The following is an 18,654-nucleotide window of genomic DNA, read 5'->3' as shown; positions in this document are numbered from 1 at the left end:
CGGGCAGCACCAGCACCAACACCCGCACCCGCCGCCGCGGAGGAGCGGAGCGGAGCTCCGACCGACAGAGCAAGGTGGGTCCCCCCGGGGCTCCGGGACAGGAGCCCGCGATGCTGCCCGCCCGCCCGCCGCCCTCCGCCTGAGGCAGAGCTGGCACCGGCAGGCTGGGCTCGCTGCAGGGCTTGAGGGGCATCTTTTTCCTCCGCCCGGTTGAGACGTGTGCCCCGGGCAGCCGCCGCCGGTGCAGAGGGCTCGTCTTAAACTCGAGCGCAGCCCTCGCTGGCCGTCCCCGCGGGGCTGCCGCCGCCATGGGGGGCAACCTGGGCTGCCACCGCTCCATCCCCAGGGACCCCTCGGACATCTGCCACAGCCGCAAGTTCAGCGCTGCCTGCAACTTCAGCAACATCCTCGTGAACCAGGAGCGGCTGAACATCAACACCGCCACAGAGGAGGAGCTGATGACCCTCCCCGGGGTCACCAGGATGGTGGCCCAGAACATCGTGGAGTACCGGGAGTACATCGGCGGCTTCAAGAAAGTGGAGGATTTGGCGCTGGTGAGTGGGGTGGGGGCGGCCAAGCTGGAGCAAGTGAAGTTCGAGATTTGCGTGAGCAGCAAAGGAGGCTCTGCCCAGCATTCGCCCAGCTCGCTGAGGAAGGACCCGAACCCGGAGCACCACCTCTGTGCCGCCAAGGTCAACATTAACACGGCCACACCGGCCCAGCTCATGAGCATCCGTGGCGTCACGGAGAAGATAGCCAACAGTATCGTCGATTACCGCAAAGAGCACGGGCCCTTCAAAAGCATTGAGGACCTGGTGAGGATGGACTGCATTAATTCCTCGTTCTTGGACAAAATCAGGCATCAGATTTTTGCGGAGAGGTCCCGGCCCCCTTCCACCAATACCAACGGTGGCCTCAATTTCACAGCCAAGCCTCACCCCAGCCCCACCTCCCTGAGTTTGCAGAGTGAGGACTTGGATTTCCCACCTGGGGGCCCGACCCAGATTATATCCACCCGTCCCACCGTGGAAATGTTTGGTGGGGTGAGGGACGGTAGGCCTGTGCTGCGGGTTGCCACCTGGAACCTGCAAAGTTGCTCCACTGAAAAGGCCAATAACCCAGGCGTGCGTGAGGTTGTGTGCATGACGCTGCTGGAGAACAGGTAAGGCGCTCCAAAGAAATAACAATACTTGGCGTTTGCTGCCTTACATGTCTGAAGTGCTGTATATTTAAATAATCCATCTCAGGGTTATTGGATGTTATCTGCACTTTGCACTGGCATCTTGGTTCAGCCTCCACCCTGAGGCCATGATGATGGCACCTTGAGAAAAAACCACCGTAGTTAGAATACCTTAGCTCTAGTGCGTAACTTGGGAATGTGTCGTGCACCACTGGAAAGGTCCAACAGGCCTGTTCTCTAGCAGAGTCCCTTAACATCAAGCTATATCCCTAGAAAGTTTTGTTCAGATATTTAATAGATAATAGTTTAAACCTCAATAAATAGGACTATGTTACACTTCTTTCTTCCTCCCCCCTCAAAAAATGACCCAAAAGTTACAGAGCGTATTCAAAAAGGCTTGAGATCTTCAGCCACTATGGACTGCTGCAGCTCATTTCTTGAGCATGGCAAAAGCCATTATGAACCTGCACGTGTCTGATCTGCATGAATCACCCAGGAGTCACCACCTTGCAGTCCAGTTCAAGGTGTAAATCGTCAGGGGTAGCTAACAGAGAGTGTCTCGCACACTGAGAGTGGATACTCTGTAGTCATCTTCGGTCTGTGTTGCTGACTGGCAGGAGGGCATTCCCAGCAGAAAGCAGTGCCGCTGGAACCTCCTGTCTTGGGCAGTCTGCCAGACCTGGATTTTACTGAGTTTAAGGGCACAGTGTAAGATCTGTTTGTCTGGTAAAGGATTGGTCTGACCTTTAGAAATAATGTGGAACAGTTCTTCTGTTAGTACGAGGTTGTGCCATATTATTTAATAAGGCTTTTTTATTAATAAAAGATAGTCATGCTTAGCTGTTGGGGATCTATATATATGTTTCTGAAACAAGTACTCGCTTGCTAAACTTCCTTCTTCAAAACGAAGCCATTTTTTCTATCGTAAAAGTACAAAGAAAGACTCTTTGAAAGTAACTTTTCCCCTTCACCTTCTTTTAGGCTGGTCTGATTTTTCTTTCCCCATGTAAAACCAACACTTCCACCTGAAATAAGTTTGTATGGATGATTCCTAAATGTCTGAAAGTGGGATATCCTTTGAGTGGAAGTACCGACAAACCATTATATATTACAGCATTAACAGCGCTATTCTTTTTCAGTATGCTAACATCAATCATACAGAGGTCAAGCTAGCTAAAAAATACAGCAGTGATGTTTGCAGTACTTTCTTCTCCTTTTTTAAAAGGAAACATTATGCAGTAGAAGTGTTTTGGAATGAAAGGAAATGCAGCACAATGTCCATGAGCTGTGACAGTGTTCTGCTGCAGTCCTCCTCTGTTGCAACATGTCATTAGCGAGCCAAATCCTCCAATGCAGGAACTTAGATCCATGTGCAGACATGACAGAGTTTGACAGCTAGAAAGCAAGATGGGTATGAAATGAACTCTCTGGGCATTCTCTTGCCCATTCCTGCTGAATGTTTTTCATCTGTTCGTGGATCATTTTGCTGTTTCCTAATTTCTGTTTTCCCTTTGGATTGTAATCAGTCTCCTACAAAATGAAATTGGCTACAAGTCTGGTTAGTCTGAGCATACTGCAGTGGTGGGGAACACTAATGAACTGATCTTTTGCTTTTAGCTTATAAACAAAATATCACCCTAAGTACTGTCAGCTAAGTTTGGCAGGTGATCATTTCCATTTTATAGTGATTTTTCATCCCTGTGAATGAAGCAGTCTGGACTAGGGCTGGGAGGAAAGGGATATAAACCAACCTTGCCCAGTAGAACAGAAGGGAGCTAGAATAGCTGAGGAAACAAATAAATGACACAAAATAATTCTTGCTAATCTCAGGATGATTCTATTTCTGTACTCAAACAAAAGTGAGTTTATTTGCTTAGGATCCACTCTTGTAAACGGCTCACAGCAGTCACCTTTAGTATCTGGGCCACGAGATGGCTTGTAAAAAGTGAATGGTGAATTCAGTGGGTGTCATGGATGCCTGGCACTTTGGAAAATCAGGCCACTAACTTAAAAAAAGGAAGGAAGTGAGCAAGACAGACAAACTAGAAACAGCAGACAGGTCTGCATTTCCCTTGGAGGCTGAAGTAAACAAAGAACAGAGGTCTGCGAAACTAAGACAAATTACGTTAGCATTAACCTTACTCAGCGACTTGGGAGCAGTGGGTGAGAACTTCCTCTTGTTTGCATTAATGCTGTCAAAGCCAGTGAAGTTAACTGAGCTCAGAGTCAGCCTCCTCTACGTATTAAATAGTGCAAGTTTGCCTCTCCAGTTGTGTACCTCTTGGGGAAGTGATGACATGACTTGCAGAATAATCCTTGCTCTGCTAGATTAACTTCAGATAATAATCATCTGTGGCAATTCAGTTCTTGCTTGCTCAGTCAAGAATACAGTGACACAGAGGGCTTACCAGCACATGTAGAGGCTAATAGAATCAGTGAGGGACAAATGTGAATGTTGATGTTGTGCAGACAGGCAAGGGGGCAGATGACACTTGTCACCTACATTTCCAAATGTTGTCTGTATCTTTTGCCCACTGGATTTGTGGTCTATTTAACCTGCTCATTTTAACTTGCAAGAGTGGATGTGTTCTGTGCATGACAAGTAGACCACGTACTATGTACATAGCCATGTTTAAATAAACCAACCAATGCGAACCTGTACAGTACCAGTCCCTCATTATCTCAGGCTGGTGCCTGGCTGATTCCACTTACCCACAGAGCCATTTGTGCTCATTGAGGGCCTGATCCTCCACTGCCTTGTGCTGTCCTTTACACCCTGCAAAACGAGTATGAAACACAGTTCAATCACCAATGGTGACCCGTCCATAAGGAGTAGTTTTGAGAACACCATATCGTTTAATACAATTCACCACCCGCTTCTGTGAATAATATCACTGAGTGACTACCAACCCTAGTGAAATTACCATCTGTATCCTTTTTACAAACATGTAAGATTCTGCTGCTCCCCTTGGCAGGTTACAAGACAACCCTTCCCCACCATTCAAGCGCTGAAGAGCATATGAAAAATATTTGAATAGGAGAAGTTACAGAAAAAGAAAGAAAAAGGGTGAAGCTCCACACTAGCTGGAGACTAATTTCCTTTTGATGTAAAAAAAAAGTATCAAGTTCACCCTCAGAGGTACTAAGGGTGGCAGTAGACTTTGTTTGGCCTAACATCAGTCAGACCAAGCCACTGAGCATGAACTGTCATTGGTAAGCTATTTTAAATCTGTCACTAGTACAGAAAGAATGAAGTGCAGCAAGCTCATCACTCATATTGTTATGTATATTAAAAAGATCCTTTTTTTTAGCATTGCATGCAGGGTGTAAGAAAGCAGATTTTTTCACAGGGCTAGAAGGTAATTTTAGCAGTAATTTTGCCTGTTATAGTGTAGAACATGCAGTATAATTGGATTAAAGTATCAAATGCAGGGTGAGGTTGACCAAACCCGCAACATTTCTGCAGACGTAGTTCAGTAAATCCAGGATTTGTTGAAAGCTTGTTAGAGCTGGCTTTCATATTGGAATGCAGATTGCTCCCTACATTGCTGCCTTTAACCTTCCAAGTCAGTGTTGGTACTTCATGAAGCATCTTGCTTCCAGCCTGAAAAAAATCAAGTGATGGGGCTTGGTTTTGAGAAGTAGTAAGGAAGCTAATGAACCTGTTGGAGAGGGGATAATGGAGCGGGGTGTTGAATCACTCAAATAGTTGAACTAGAGGAGAACTTTCAGATGATGTAAAAACACTTTATTTCAGCAGTTTTGAAATGAAATGTTTTGACCTTTTTTCCCCAAAAGGCATTTCATTTAGAAATGTAGCTTGATTTAGCATTAAAAAAAAAATAAAACCTCCTACAATGACTCTTTCCCCACCCCACCCCATCAAAACAGTTCCTTTTTCCCTCAATTTTCTTTGTTGATACAACCTGAACATTTTTCAGATTGATATATATATTTTTTTCCCAGTTCAACCACCAAAACTGAAAGATTGACGCTGGGAAAGGCTTTTCTTTCCTTCTTTCTTTCCTTCTATGGCTTTTTAGTGGAAGACTGATAAACGTCGGCTCTCTCCACTGCGTAATTGGGAGCTCTGCTAGCAGCTTTTGATAGTTAAGGAACTATTTATTTATTTATTTTTTAACTGCACTGTATCTCAGTACTATTTATTAGGGTTAATGGAGCAGGTTATTCTCAATCACCATCATAAAAGGAAAGTGTTACCATATTAGTATGGTCCTGCCTCTGTCACCTGTGTGTAAATAGGCTTGTTACTAGTAAGGTTGTGGTTTAGCACAGACTGGGCCTTTGTATTCATGTGGTTTTGTATGTAAGATCAGGATCTGCTGAACAGTTCTTAAGTTATACAGTATTCATAAAATCAGTGTCCTGTGCATGAGAATGTGATGCTTCACAGAAGCAGCCTTGCAGTGGAAGGAAGGCTTGTTCTCCTTGTTGCCCCTCTTGGCTGGATTATGGTGACAGTAAATCCAAGTTGGGAAATAGAATGAGATTTACTGCAAAATTATGGTACATCTGACATCTCAGTGAGGCATTTGATAACTCGGCCTTTGTCTTTTGCTGATTGATTATGGGCCAAATCCTGATTTACTATATTTATATGAATAAATAGTCCCAGTGACATCAGTTGTGGGTGAGATGGTATGTCTCCGAGGGCATGCATTTATGGGCTGAACCCTTGTGCCATATAGGCTGTGGCTTTATCACATGGTTCAATGTTAAGATTTATGGGCTGAATTTGGCATCTAGGCTGGGTGTCGTGTGCTTCTGAACTAACACTAGCATTAGGCCTCAAACCAGTCCATTCCCCAGAGCTGTGGAAGTGTTACTGAGGAAGTGTGATGGACCTTGGAGGACTACCCAAAGGTGCACATTCCCTGTGTGATTCACACAGCAGTTGTCACAGACCTGAGCGTAAATAGTCTTAGAAAAGGGTGGGCTGTATACAATTTTACCATAGCCTCTCATTGTTTCCATTGTGGCCTTATGAATGATGGAGTTCATGTCAGCCACTGAGCTCTAGTAGCCTTTGCAGAACAGTTTTGGAGCTACATCTTGGTTCCTTTGTGGAGTGGGTTGGTAGAGGACACAATCTTTTCCCCACCCCACTTTGGGCTGTGGTGTTGTGGGGGTTTAAGATTTGTACTTCAGTGTGTAGTACTCATGCTGCTTTTTCAGGCTTTGAATTACATGCAGAGATCTGGCAGACGAAGGTGACTGGAGTGGCACTTGAGGAGGGTATAGGGCCTAATTTATGCCATGCCTGCCAAAAAAGTTGGTCCCCACTGCCCAAGTTCAGGGGTCCTTAATCTTTTTTTAAATTTAAGGCACCCCTTGTTAGACTGAAGGCATTTCTGAGGAAACGCCAGCTCTTAACTTTTACTCTTTTTTTTTAACTATGGAAAAATTATAGAGCAATTCTGTTACAAAGAGCTCAGAAAGACCATAAGAGATCAGAAACGTTTTTGAGAGTGGATTCCTATTTGAAATCTCTAGGTTTATCTTATGAATTGTGTAGGTATTTGCTACACAGTGCCAATATTGTGTGATACCCTTAAAAAAAAGTTGCAGAACCCCAGGGTGCCATGGCACCCTGGTTGAGAATCCCTGCTCTAGTTTAACTGCTCTCTAGAGATTGCACTAGGAACCAGGGCAGCACTTAATTGTGCACATCCCTTACTGCAAAAAATCTTTTAAATTAATGATTCCAAGTAGATTTCTGTGCCATCAAATACTGATCAGGGACCATGCAAGAATATGCTTTGTAACTGAGCAAATTAAAGTTGGCATGGAGTCTGAAAGCCAAATCTTATACTCTCAAATAAGGGCAAGAAATGCCAAGACTAAAGCTCGAGTCCCATGGAGTATTATTCTGATTCAGGGTGGAAGAATTCCACTTGAACCTCAACCGTTTTCATGTTCCACTTTTTCCCTTTTGCTTTAATCCGTCTTCTGGAACTGTCGTCTTCTACTAGTCCTGTAAATCCACATAACAAGTGTTAATGTTAGTTGGAAAAGTGAGGATTCAACCACAGAGATGCAAGTGCTGTGGTCTGTTTAAGGCAGTTAAGATTTTTCATTGGTTTGTTTGGGGTTTTTTAGTTTTTTTTTCTTTGAGAGTTTTTGTACTTTGCAAGATAAATATGCTGTTCCTCCAGACTCTCCTTCTCTTATCGTTGAACAACTGCAGCATGTGGTTTAACTGTACTTGAAAGGATGGGAAAGAGATTTTGGGGGAGAGGCAGTTTTTGTGTTTTGTCTGGTTTTTTGTTTGCCAAAGTACCATTTGCTAGCCTTGTATAACAGGTATGAGAAGTAGTGTCATCATATTTGCTTAGTGAATCTTTGAAACTTTCTTTGTAAGGGAGGTTTGAAATAAGAGCCTGGTGATTTTCATCCCGTTTCCATTTCCTCCCAGTAAACTGGAGAGGAGGGGAACATATATCAAAGAAAGGTCCAACTACCTTTCCCCCCCACCCCAAGTCCTTTTCACACTATTTAATGGTTGAAATAACAGGTGCTGAGCTAGTCAGCAAATATGTGTTTCAAGGACTCAACAAACACTGTGTGCTTGCTTTGGGGTTTTTTTTATTTTGTTACCAAAACCCTTGGTGACCCTACCAAGTAATAAGGTGTGTCTGTTTTGTTCTGTATCTTTTTCTTTAAATCTCTGTTTGTTTCTTTAATCATGCCAATAATGTACTGGAGCATAGCCAAGAATAAGAATTGCAGTATAAGAGCTGTGAACAAGTATTGCCCAAATAATGTAACTTAACTGATAGACCTTAAGCTGTAAAAGAATAAATAGGGCCCTTGTCCCTTGTAATGTTTAGTGAGTTCCATGTTCTGCAGTTCAAGATCATCTTAAGAAAAAAAGTATTATCTGCCATATCTTTGTTCCTATAATAATGAAAAAGCAAATGTTATTTTATTCATGTAAGACTGGTAGAATTTTGCAGAGCTGGTGTCATTACAGTCTGGATGCCATCCTTGTGAGAATGCTGCAAGAAAAGCTTGGATAGGTCCCTATCTTAGCGAGCCTCTTCAAAGGAACTGTGCTGATTTAAACTGGCTGAAGATTTGGCCTATTACTCTCAGCTGTTGAATATTGAGTTTAATGCCACAAAAGTCTGAATGGCTTCTTTGAAGCCTCAGGCACACCCTGTTGTTATAATGACTAATGGGATAACAGCACTCTGCCCCCTTGCAAGATTGGACTGCTGAAGAGCAGAGCTGTGATATAATAAAGGGAATCATCCTCCTGAGATCTCTGTAAGGAGGGCACTGTCCATGTGGATTTGAATTGAATCCATGACATCATTTGATTCATTCTGTCTGAAATCTGGGGTCCTTGAGAGGGAAGGGTGGAGACCTGAGTGGGGATGCAGTGCAGTAGGAACATAGTTGGCATACATCAGTTACTACCCAGATTTCTCTGGGTGCTCTGGGGATGTTCAGAGGCAAAAGGGAGTTCCTGCCAGTGGTCTCAGCCATGCTATCAGCCTGTGAGAGGAGGCTGAGGATTAGAGTAGTCTGGAGGCTCTGGTTTTTTACAGAGATGGCCCTGGCTTCCGCCTTCCTCCTGTATGAATCTGCTGAGTTTTGGTCAGGTCCCATAACTGTCCCTGTTTGTGGCAAGAGAAGACCACAAACCATGCACAAGGAATAATAAGTGGCTTTTCCACAGTGAATGCTACAGAGACATTCTCGCCCAGGGCCCCCTGCCCGGGGTTTTGCTGCAGGAAGATTTGATCTGAACTGTTTGCTTCTTTCACAAGTTGGTTATTTTTCCTTAATATATAGAGGACAATATCAAACCAAAATACCTTTGTCCTGTGCACCAGCTTTTAAAGTGATAGTGTAGCTAGAGACAGAACATATGTTATGCTGACATTCTCAATATAAAAATCCTCACTTTGCCTTTTCTTACCTACTGTGCTATTGTTACAAGTGTCAGTGAAGATGATTAGAACTGAAAGAGGAGGGGGAAAAACATGTCTTTATTTTTTCACAACTTTATTCATTTAGCGATATACAACATCTATCAGTAAATAGTTTAACTCTTTTTTTTTCCTGTGCATTAATATAGATATACTGTACATTTATTTTATTTCATTGAACTCATTGGGTTTATATACTATATGCATCTTGGTAAACTAGAGACATCAAGAGTAACTTCTGTAAACCCTAGTGGATTTTGTATAACACATTTAAAACTGACATGCTGTACAACTATCCACATTGATTGGCAAATTACCCTTTGATACCCAGAAGCCTCCTCCTCCTTCACTGAATGGCCTATGCAGTCTTAGCTTCCAATAATTCCTTGGCATGGTTTTCCCTTTCCTATGGAATCAAGGACCTATGCTGTGTGTATGCACTTCCAGGATCAAACTGCATCAAAACAGAACTTAGATGGGAATGAGGTGCTGAAGTGGCCTTTTCAGGTTGTATCTGAATATGTGCAGTTGTCCAGTCAAGGCAACGAAGGATTTTGAGAGGCCAGAATAGAAGTGAATGACACATTAGTGTTTTGTAGCTTCTGAGCAGGGTTGAGGATTGCACTTACTGTATTTACTTCAATCTAAGTTAACCCTAAATTTAAGATGACCCCCCCTAATTAGATTCTACATATGGAAAAATTATACATTTGTTATAATTTTCCAGGTATAAAATACAATTATTGGAGGGTTGTCTTAAATTCACAGCACCCCGCCCTCCCCTCACTGCTACAGCAGGGAAAATAATGGTGGTGGGGTCAGGTGACACCCCCCCCATCCCCTAGCCCCCTCACTTCTTCCCTCTGTAGTCTTCCTGCCTCCTGTGACACCAGCACCGCTACCCCCAGCTCCCCATAGCCTCTCCCCACTCCATGCAATCTCTGCCTCTCCTCTCCTCTTACTGTCAGATGCTGCTCAGGCTCTGTTCCCCACTGGATCACAGCATGTGGAAACAACCCCTGCCAGCTGTGTAGCAGCATCAGTGCTGCTGATTTGGCAGGGCAAGGGACAGAGTTTCCATGTGCTCTATGCCTGGGAGGTAATCCAACCTGAGCTGGAGTTGTGCTGCACCTGACAGTAAGAGAGAGGAAGGGGCCAGGGGGGCAGAAGCTGCAGAGGGCAAGCAGGGGGAGAGGGGGGCAGGAGGCTGTTGTGGGTCTCATTTTGACCCCAACACAGGCTCAGGGTTGGAGCTGCAGTAGCTGCCTTCCCGCCCCCCCAGCCCCTCTACTTTGTATTCAAATCTAAGATGTGGGGCTTCCTCCCCTGTATTAATTTGTGGGGCGGGGGGAACTCATCTTAGATTTGAGTAAATATGGTAGTGATTTAGGCATGTTAAAGTGGTAGAAGTGCTACTTACACATCTTAGAGTTATATAGGGATTGTTATAAATCAGTCAGTCTGGGATAAATGAGAATGTCCTCTTTGAAACCGACTTCACACGTGACATAAAGTTACCACTTGGATTTTGGTCAAGTTAAAAATAGGAAATTTAAAGACTGTATTTTTTCACAGTTTCTGATTGGATTTTGATTCCTCTGTAAGATCTGGCTAAATTATCACAGTGAATTGGCAATATCTGTGACAAAATTGAAGTGCATATGTAACTTTTTTAGGCATGTGGAACAGAAGTGATCCATACATCTTACTGGGCATATGTATATTTTATATGAGTAAAGCTAAATGTATACGTCTTTTCTCTATTGGAGCCAAAATGTTACCCAAGTTAAATGTTGCCTTTTCCCACCTTTCCCTTATTCTTGGGCTTTGGGATATTTAGGAGTTATAGAATACCACACAAGGTCTTGAGAAAAATGTGGTGACAGTAAACTGATGAACTGTAAATGGAGCACTCATTGAGGTGAGATATGTTTTCTGTGTAGTAACTACACTTCCGTTTAATGTTTAGTTTCACTCCCTGACATACAGTGTGTCCCTGTAGCTCTAAAATCATATCATTTTCAGTACTTCCTCTACCATTGGCTTTCTCATATCTTGTTATATCCTCAACAGCCAGGAAGATTGAGGGGAATAAAGGCCACTGTCCACTCTGGCCTGTTGGTGTCAGGCTTCTAAGCCCAGTCTTGTCCTTGCAAACACTTAAGTAGGTACTTAAGTCTATGCTCAAGCACGTAAGTTGTTCCACTGAAGTTACTGAGACTGTGTCCTAAGAAACGTGTTGTTTGAAAAATGTTAAGATGCTCCAAAGAGGTAAGTTATGACACAGTCTGTGAAGTACAGTTTTGAAGCAAAAAAAATTGATGTTTATATTTAAGAATATATTTTTAGTATTGGCAAAAATGTTAAGGGAATATTACATTTAACAAATGTTAGGAATCCATCAGTCTTAATTGTGGTAACCTGGATGCCCCCATCTGTTTTGAGCTAGTGTTTGTGATCTTTGTTTTGGAAATTCCTTTAGATTTTTTTTGACTTTTGAAAACCTTGTTTTCATGGCCAGAGCCTGAAGGGTTGCCTTTTCTTATTTCGTGCGTGTGTGGGAATGAAAGACCATGGGCCTAGAGCTCGTCGTTTTTCTGTCACCTTTTCAAATCCAGCCATAATTTTGTCCAGACAGTTCACAGATGAATTAGTTCAATGTGTTAGTAAGTAGCTAGATGATCAATATACATTTTGCTGTATGATGAAATAGTAGGTTTGTATTTCTATAAACTTCCGGCTGCTTTGATACTTTATTGCATATTTGTTCAAAAATAATGCTAATCTCTTGGTTGTTACCAAAAGAAAATGTAAATCTATTCAATCTGGAATGATTATTGTTACAGTTTTGAAAGCTACAGCTTTCCCCTCCCCCCCTTCCCTTTGCTTCATCTGCACATCACATGCCTGGGGTTGCAGAATACTCTTTCTCTCCTTCCCCCTTGTTAAGTCTGTTCAGCATTACTTGGAGTAACTGCTGGTCAATGACCTCTTCTTATTGTAACCTTTAAACATCATTGTTTATCAGATCAGAGGCAGCCCCTTGCCTTGGCCAATAAGTCTCAAGCATGGAATCCTACAGAAGAAGTCTCTCAAGCACAGAAAAATACTAAGTTAAAGAATTACATAAATATAATTCAGTGTTGCTGAACTCTGTTGCTGGCATACGGCAGTCTGATGTGTCCTCTTTAGGCTGGAAGTTTTGGGTGTTCAGAGAAGCACCACAAAGGTCGGGCGCCATTTTCGGTCCTACATTTGCATTATTTTGATATTTAAGTAGTCCTAGACCTTCAGTGGCCCCTCTAGTAGGGTGAGTTTCCTGTGGAGGGCAGACTACAAAAGAATCTTATTTATTGTATTCTGTTCTGTCTCACTTGGGAGAAATTTCATATGAGTACCGCTAAACCTAGAAACTCTCAAGAAGCATATTCTCCTATAAAAACTGTATGCCACACAACTAAATAATCAGAATGTTCTTATGTTGTATTTAATTTTTGACCTTTCTGTTCTTCTCTATCCTTCCCTTTCTGGATGCCTATTTTCTTCACTCTGACTTTCCTTCTATTAGCGGGGAAAGTTTCCTACCCATCTTACTATTTCTAGAGTCATTCTTACTGCAGTGGGATAGCTTTTGCATCTGAGATGACAGTTGTGAAGTGACTATTTGAGGGTTTGTCAGTGCCCCTCTGTATCCCAACAGGCAGTCACAGGTTGCATTCATACCTGAGAGAATTTGAGAACACAACCATGAAAATACACTTTTGCTCTCAAATTCATCTGGAGATAGAAGAACTGTATCAAATCATTTGTGCTGGAACACTGGATTACCAGCTAACTGCTTTGCTGAACAGTTATTATCCTTGAAGTTTTCACTTGTAAATAATTGTTGTGTGACCACATGATGCCTACAGGAAAAGGGCGTGACCACGTACCTGTTATGTAATTTGGAACCCTACCCTAATTCCCTTTATTAATGCACACATCGCCCCCACTGCAGTCAAATTCCTTCTCCACTCACCACCTCTTACTTGTATTTTATTGCTGTAGCAGCTAAGTGCTCCAGTCATGTACTACTGTACTATGTGCAACTTAGGCATGAAACAAAAAAGACAGTCTCCTTTCATGCCAGTTCTTCTCTAGGTCAGTTTCCCCTTTCCTCATGCTTGGCATTCACACCACTCAAGATCTGTTCAGTTCTCATCAGATATTGCACAAGGCCTGTGTAAGCATTTGTTTGCAGCGCTGCCAGACAGTTCTGGCCTGGTTGGCAGAGTGACTCTGGGGGGAGGTGACATTCCTCTGTGGGATGACTCACTCCCAGGGCTCTGCCTTGGAATAACCCTTGGCTTTTGGTTTTATCCTCTTGGTCATTGCTCCCTGTTGCTTCATCTTCAGTGTGTCTTGCCAGTGATTCAATCCGAGAGGCAAAATAAAACTTTTCTGAATATACTTGGAGTAAAACAGCCTAAAGAGCCAGAGGGAAGCTGGAAACTTGTGCTGAATGCTTCTGTTCCGTTCAGCCAGTGACTTTCTCTCTGTTGCCTTCAGCCTCTTTCAAACCTGGAACATTGTTTTTTCCCCAAAATCTTTTTATTAACTTCTTTCCCCATTGTTTTTGCTTTCACCATTATGGTTGAGGAGTAGAGTTGATCGAAGAGCCTTGATCGAATCACTTTCCACTGGAGAATGCTGTTGCATCAAAATGCTTTATGAAATCACATGGACTTTGCTGAGGGTTTTGTTTTGGAGGAAAAAACAGGAAGAAAATTTGCTCAGTGTTACAAGGGTTGTTGGTTGTAGCTGTGTTTGTCTAAGGACACAGGTAGACATGGTTATTTGGGTAAATGTGATATCTTTTATTAGTCTAATTAAATAGTTGGAAAAATTGTTCTTTGCCAGCTTTTGGACACAAACACTCTTTTTCAGGCATTGGAGACAGTCTGCAATCTCCAGTGCCTAAAGAAGGGTATTTGTGCCCAAAAGTTTGCAAAGGACAATTTTCTACCTATTTAGCTGGTGTAATAAGATATCACATTTACCCAGAAAAACTTGTTTTCAGTGTCACAAGTCATGTCAAAATGAAGGGGGCTGGATCCTCCACTGATGAAAACTGGCATAGCTCTGTTAATTTTAGTAGAGCTATGCTGATTTCCACCACCTGAGGATTTGGCTGCTGTGTTTAAGGTTAACAACAGAGGAATAGATGCAAATGACTAGGCTGCTAATGAGATGGTCTGGCAGAGCTGTGATGATGCTCTTTGCAGCAGCAACACCAAGAGCATCAGCACTGCTTCCCTGAGGCTGCTTGTTTTAAAGTGTGACAGTACTGATGCCACTGAGCCTGGCCCCAGCAGATGGGAAAGCACAGGCAAAAATAACATACCTCTGATTAGATGTATTTGGGCTGCTGTTCCAAGGAAGGCTTCTGGTGTTGTCCTAAAGCACCAGAATAAAGCTTAAGTCATTTCTCTCCCACCCCTTTTAGTGTCACCCAAATGCCAGAACGAAATTACAACCCACATTTTGGGAATATATTAGTGTAACAGCTGTTAGAAAAGAACCTACTCCCCACGCTTTGTACAGCCTTCTCTTGTTCTCTTCCCCTGCCCCCTTGCCTCCTGTATTGTATACAGTCCTCTCTCTTTTTCCCTCTTCTCCATCCATATCTGGACTTTTTCATATCCCTCTCACCCTGACTTTAAATGCCAGTTCCCAAAGAGACTAAAACGGTCATTTCTTTTGGTTTAGAAGCTTGATGAAATTTTACTACCCTGCTGTATGCTTCTGTGTATTAACTCATCCCAGCTTCACCTTGCTTGCTTTTTTATGGCAAGTTTTAGGATCTAGTCAGATTAAGAAAACTTGTATGAATGATGTGTCTTCCAACTATCTGAAGTGTGTTCCTGGAACAATGATTTGTTTATCCCCAGACCTACTGTAAAGAGACCAGCTGTATGTAACAGGGTAATATTTAGAGTTATACTTTCTGCTTCATGTGTCTCTGAGGGCTGCAGGAGCAAGGGCACTATTGATAAGAATTACCAGAACTCTATTTATGTAGCTTCCTGCAGGCAGTAGAGTATTAGAGGTAGGGGAGCAAAATCCAATGTAGAGCCAGGTAAAATAGTAACCAGGGTATCGGCATCAAGTATTATCAACATCTTAAGTTGTTCATAAGTATCTTCTTCACAGTTTCACTGCAGGTTGTAACTGGGTCTATTGTCTGTTTGGACAATGCCAGCAGAAAACGCCATGTGGCATTACTGAGCTGGATGAGGCCTATCATCACAACAGCTTATTGGACACCATGGTGAAACTACAGGGTTTGATTTAGCCTCCATGGGCTTCCATTTCATGTCACACACAAGGAAACCCAAGAGTTTGGTGTAAGGGGTGACTTATCCATTCCAGAGCTGGTTATAGAAGATGGAAAACATATAGAAAACTGCACAAAACAATTGCACTGCTGTTTAAAGCCTACAGAATGTAATGTGCTTGTGTAGAAAGATAATACTTCATATTCCTTTAATACCTTCCTACAATATGATCTTACTTTGATTCAGAGGAATCTAGTTTTGGGGAAAGTATAAAAACAACCCTTTTCATCCCCACATTGGATTCTGTTATATCAGAGCTGCTGAGCTAAAATAAGGTTAAGAAACCAGAGAACACAGTTAACTCCTGGTGCCAGAGCAAGCTAAACTTGGGTTACTATTATTTTTATTCACAGTGATCTTCTGTGCAGTGGACACTGCAGTACTGTACATCCTAATGCTTTTATGGCTATTTTTATGGCCAGACATCTCTTGAGGGGTACTTCTTGACTTGAAAGATGTCTTATAACAACTGAAATCTTCAAGCTTAAGCCTCAGCGTTTTTTAGTTCACTGAAACACTGGGTTTCCCCCTTCCATTCCCCATATCTTTGGAACATGGTTTTTAGGGAGTGGAACTTACTTTGTTTTTTTGTCAAAACAAAAGCTGCAGCTCATGTGAATAGTGTGGTATGTTGAATGAGCTGACAGCAAACAAAGTAGAGCCGTAATACACCATGTTAGTAGTAATAGAAACACTGTGTATTAGGTGATAGTTTCCAGCAATTTAGGGCTCCTCAGTCTGGTGCTTTGTGTTGAGACATCTATCTCTGTTCTGGTTTACCATCCTAGTAGAACATATGTAGGTATTTAGCACTGCTGGGGTCTTGGTGTTCACCATGAAGAAACAATGATTTCCCCTGGGTACTTAGGATTGGTAGTATCTTTGTGTGCTGGTGCTAGGGGAAATAAAAACAGATTATTGGAATGTGGGCTGGAGGGGTAGGAGGGAATGCATTAGCTGGAACCAGCTATTTCTGTCTTATATTGTAGGAAGAGAGGAGAACAAGAGGAAGTCCATGTGTGTCTGCAATGTTAAGTGTCTCTTTTCATGCCTGATGCTGGAATTTAATTTTGGACGTTTGAACTAAATTATTTATATATAGTAGCACTGAGCTATACCCAGTGAGAAACAGTGACCAGTTACTACTATGCACTGTACCAAATCCAAAGAGATCATTCCTGAATGGTTTCCAATCTAAATAGCGAAGACAGGCAAGAGATGAGACGGGAAATAGAGACAGAGGGAGGCAAAATGAGGTATGCAGGTCAGTGGCTGAGGTGGGATGAGAACCTAGCTCCCCTCTCCCAACATCCTGGACAAGCTTTTAGCACACTTCCTTTACAGCTGCTCCTCCTCCTCAACATTATTAATTGTGGATGTTTGGTGTGTCTGGAAGAAGTGGTTTGGCAAAGGGAGTGGCGAATGGCTGGCATCCCTAGATAGTAGTTAAGGCTGTGGGGTGGAGCCCGTAGTATCCAGGGGTGTGCCTGTGGGTGGTAGCTAGAGGTTATGTATTGCTGGATGCTTTAACTACTACTTCTCAGGAGCTTTCCAACCTAATTACTGGCTCCTGCAAACTTTTGTGTCTGATATAAGGCAAAAGCCAATTAACTTCCCTGGGATTCCTAAACAGATTAAATATTCTTGTGGGTATATTGTAGGATGAAGCCCTAATTTTTAGTACAGCTCCAAAAGATAAAAAAATCATGGATTAATTTGTAAATAGTGAGCACCTGTATGTATATATAAAAAGAAATCTTTTTATTTCTGCTCCATCTTTTGATTATTTTTTTTTATCTCCTTCTATGCACCCAAACACATCTTTTGTGTTTGGGTCAGCAACTCCTCAACTGCCCCTTTAGGACTGGGGTGATTTGGGCTCCTGCAGTGGGAGCTCACACTGCTGACTGCTGGTGCAGGGCTTCAGGCCTCTCCTTAGGCCTCAAAATTGAAATTATTAATAATGTCCACCCACTTCAACTTCTGCTCATCCCCAAGCCCCACGGGCTTCTCAGACCTTATATCAATGTTGCCTTCCCATATGCTTGGCCCTTCCTTTACCACATTTGTTTGCCCCCCATATTAATCCATTGCCTAACCCCACATCATCTCTGCCTCCCTTTCAGTCCTGAATCCACAGCCCTCCCATCTACTTTTTTCCCCAGTTCCATCTCTTTTCCTCCTGAAGCTCCTTCAGCCTGTTCCCTTCTAAAACCTGGTGGTGCAGGGGGGGAAGGAGGAGGAAGAGTGGGGAAGTCCAAAGAGCAGTAGACCCATTGTTCACAAGAGAGGTGGATGAACTAGAGCTGTCCTGAGCTTCTGGGCTCTTTAGCCTCCCTGCTTTGCCTTCTCTTTCTGTAAAAATGCTGTCAGTCCCATCCTCCCTGACCTAAAAAATCTTCTAGGTTATTGATGGGGGAAGAGCTCTGGCTTGTCTTGCAGCAATAGCGAGTGGTTGCTCTTCCCTAGGAGGGTGGGGATCTAGAAAGGTAGTCAATCACAGGGCTTTTTCTTTCAGATATGCCAAATTCTTTACATAGGGCTAGGGCTACTCAAGTCCTTGCCAGACTGGATCACTCCAACCCTGATCAAAATCTCTTAACAGTGACATCATGAGAGTTGGTAACATGAAGTGAGCATCTCCATCATCTAGGGATGTGCCACAATGAAGCATCTCACGCCTGCCTGCCAGGAAGATCACTCACTCAAGACTGCGTATTGGCACATGCCTAGCACAGCATAAAGGTGGCTACATTACAGTTATTGAGGGGTGTAGTGTGCATGAAGCATATGGCTTTCCTCACTGTGGAGCCTCGTAACACAGTCTGTTGGATGATGAAGACATGTCCTGAGTTTTGGAACCTCAGGAAGTTCAGATGCAGATCAGATAAGCATCAGCACTTTTGAATAACTGCCTGATCCAAGGTTTGAAACCATATGGATTTTGGCCACTGTGGCTGTCGGTTTTCAGCAATATAAAATTGACCAGTGCTGCTTGGGGAGACAGAAAATGGCCTATTTTACTCATAAAAAAGGGAAACTGAAACAGATGTTTGTGGTCTCAGAATTATATCCTGGAGGTTTGTTCCAACTTTCACTAAATTCAGTTGAAACCTTTGTCTTGGCTCTGGTGGGATTT

The 18,654-nt window shown here is 42.9% G+C and overlaps 1 protein-coding gene across 1 annotated transcript in view; it reads left to right on the top strand.

Moving 5' to 3' along the window:
• Nucleotides 1-2: 2 nt before the first annotated feature.
• Nucleotides 3-18,654, top strand: part of EEPD1 (endonuclease/exonuclease/phosphatase family domain containing 1) — a 90,210-nt gene continuing 71,558 nt past the window's right edge. The window contains exon 1 of the mRNA XM_090050159.1: nt 3-1,162. Within this exon, the coding sequence (XP_089906285.1) occupies nt 309-1,162 (854 nt within the window). The 5' untranslated portion in view covers nt 3-308. The remainder of the gene's footprint in view (nt 1,163-18,654) is intronic.

This window comes from Crocodylus siamensis, chromosome 5 (genome assembly GCF_052110815.1).
Source record: "Crocodylus siamensis isolate JL-2025a chromosome 5, ASM5211081v1, whole genome shotgun sequence".
Classification (NCBI taxonomy): domain Eukaryota; kingdom Metazoa; phylum Chordata; order Crocodylia; family Crocodylidae; genus Crocodylus; species Crocodylus siamensis.
The sequence above is the reverse complement of the archived record's forward strand: the minus strand, read 5'-3'. Positions and strand labels throughout refer to the sequence as shown.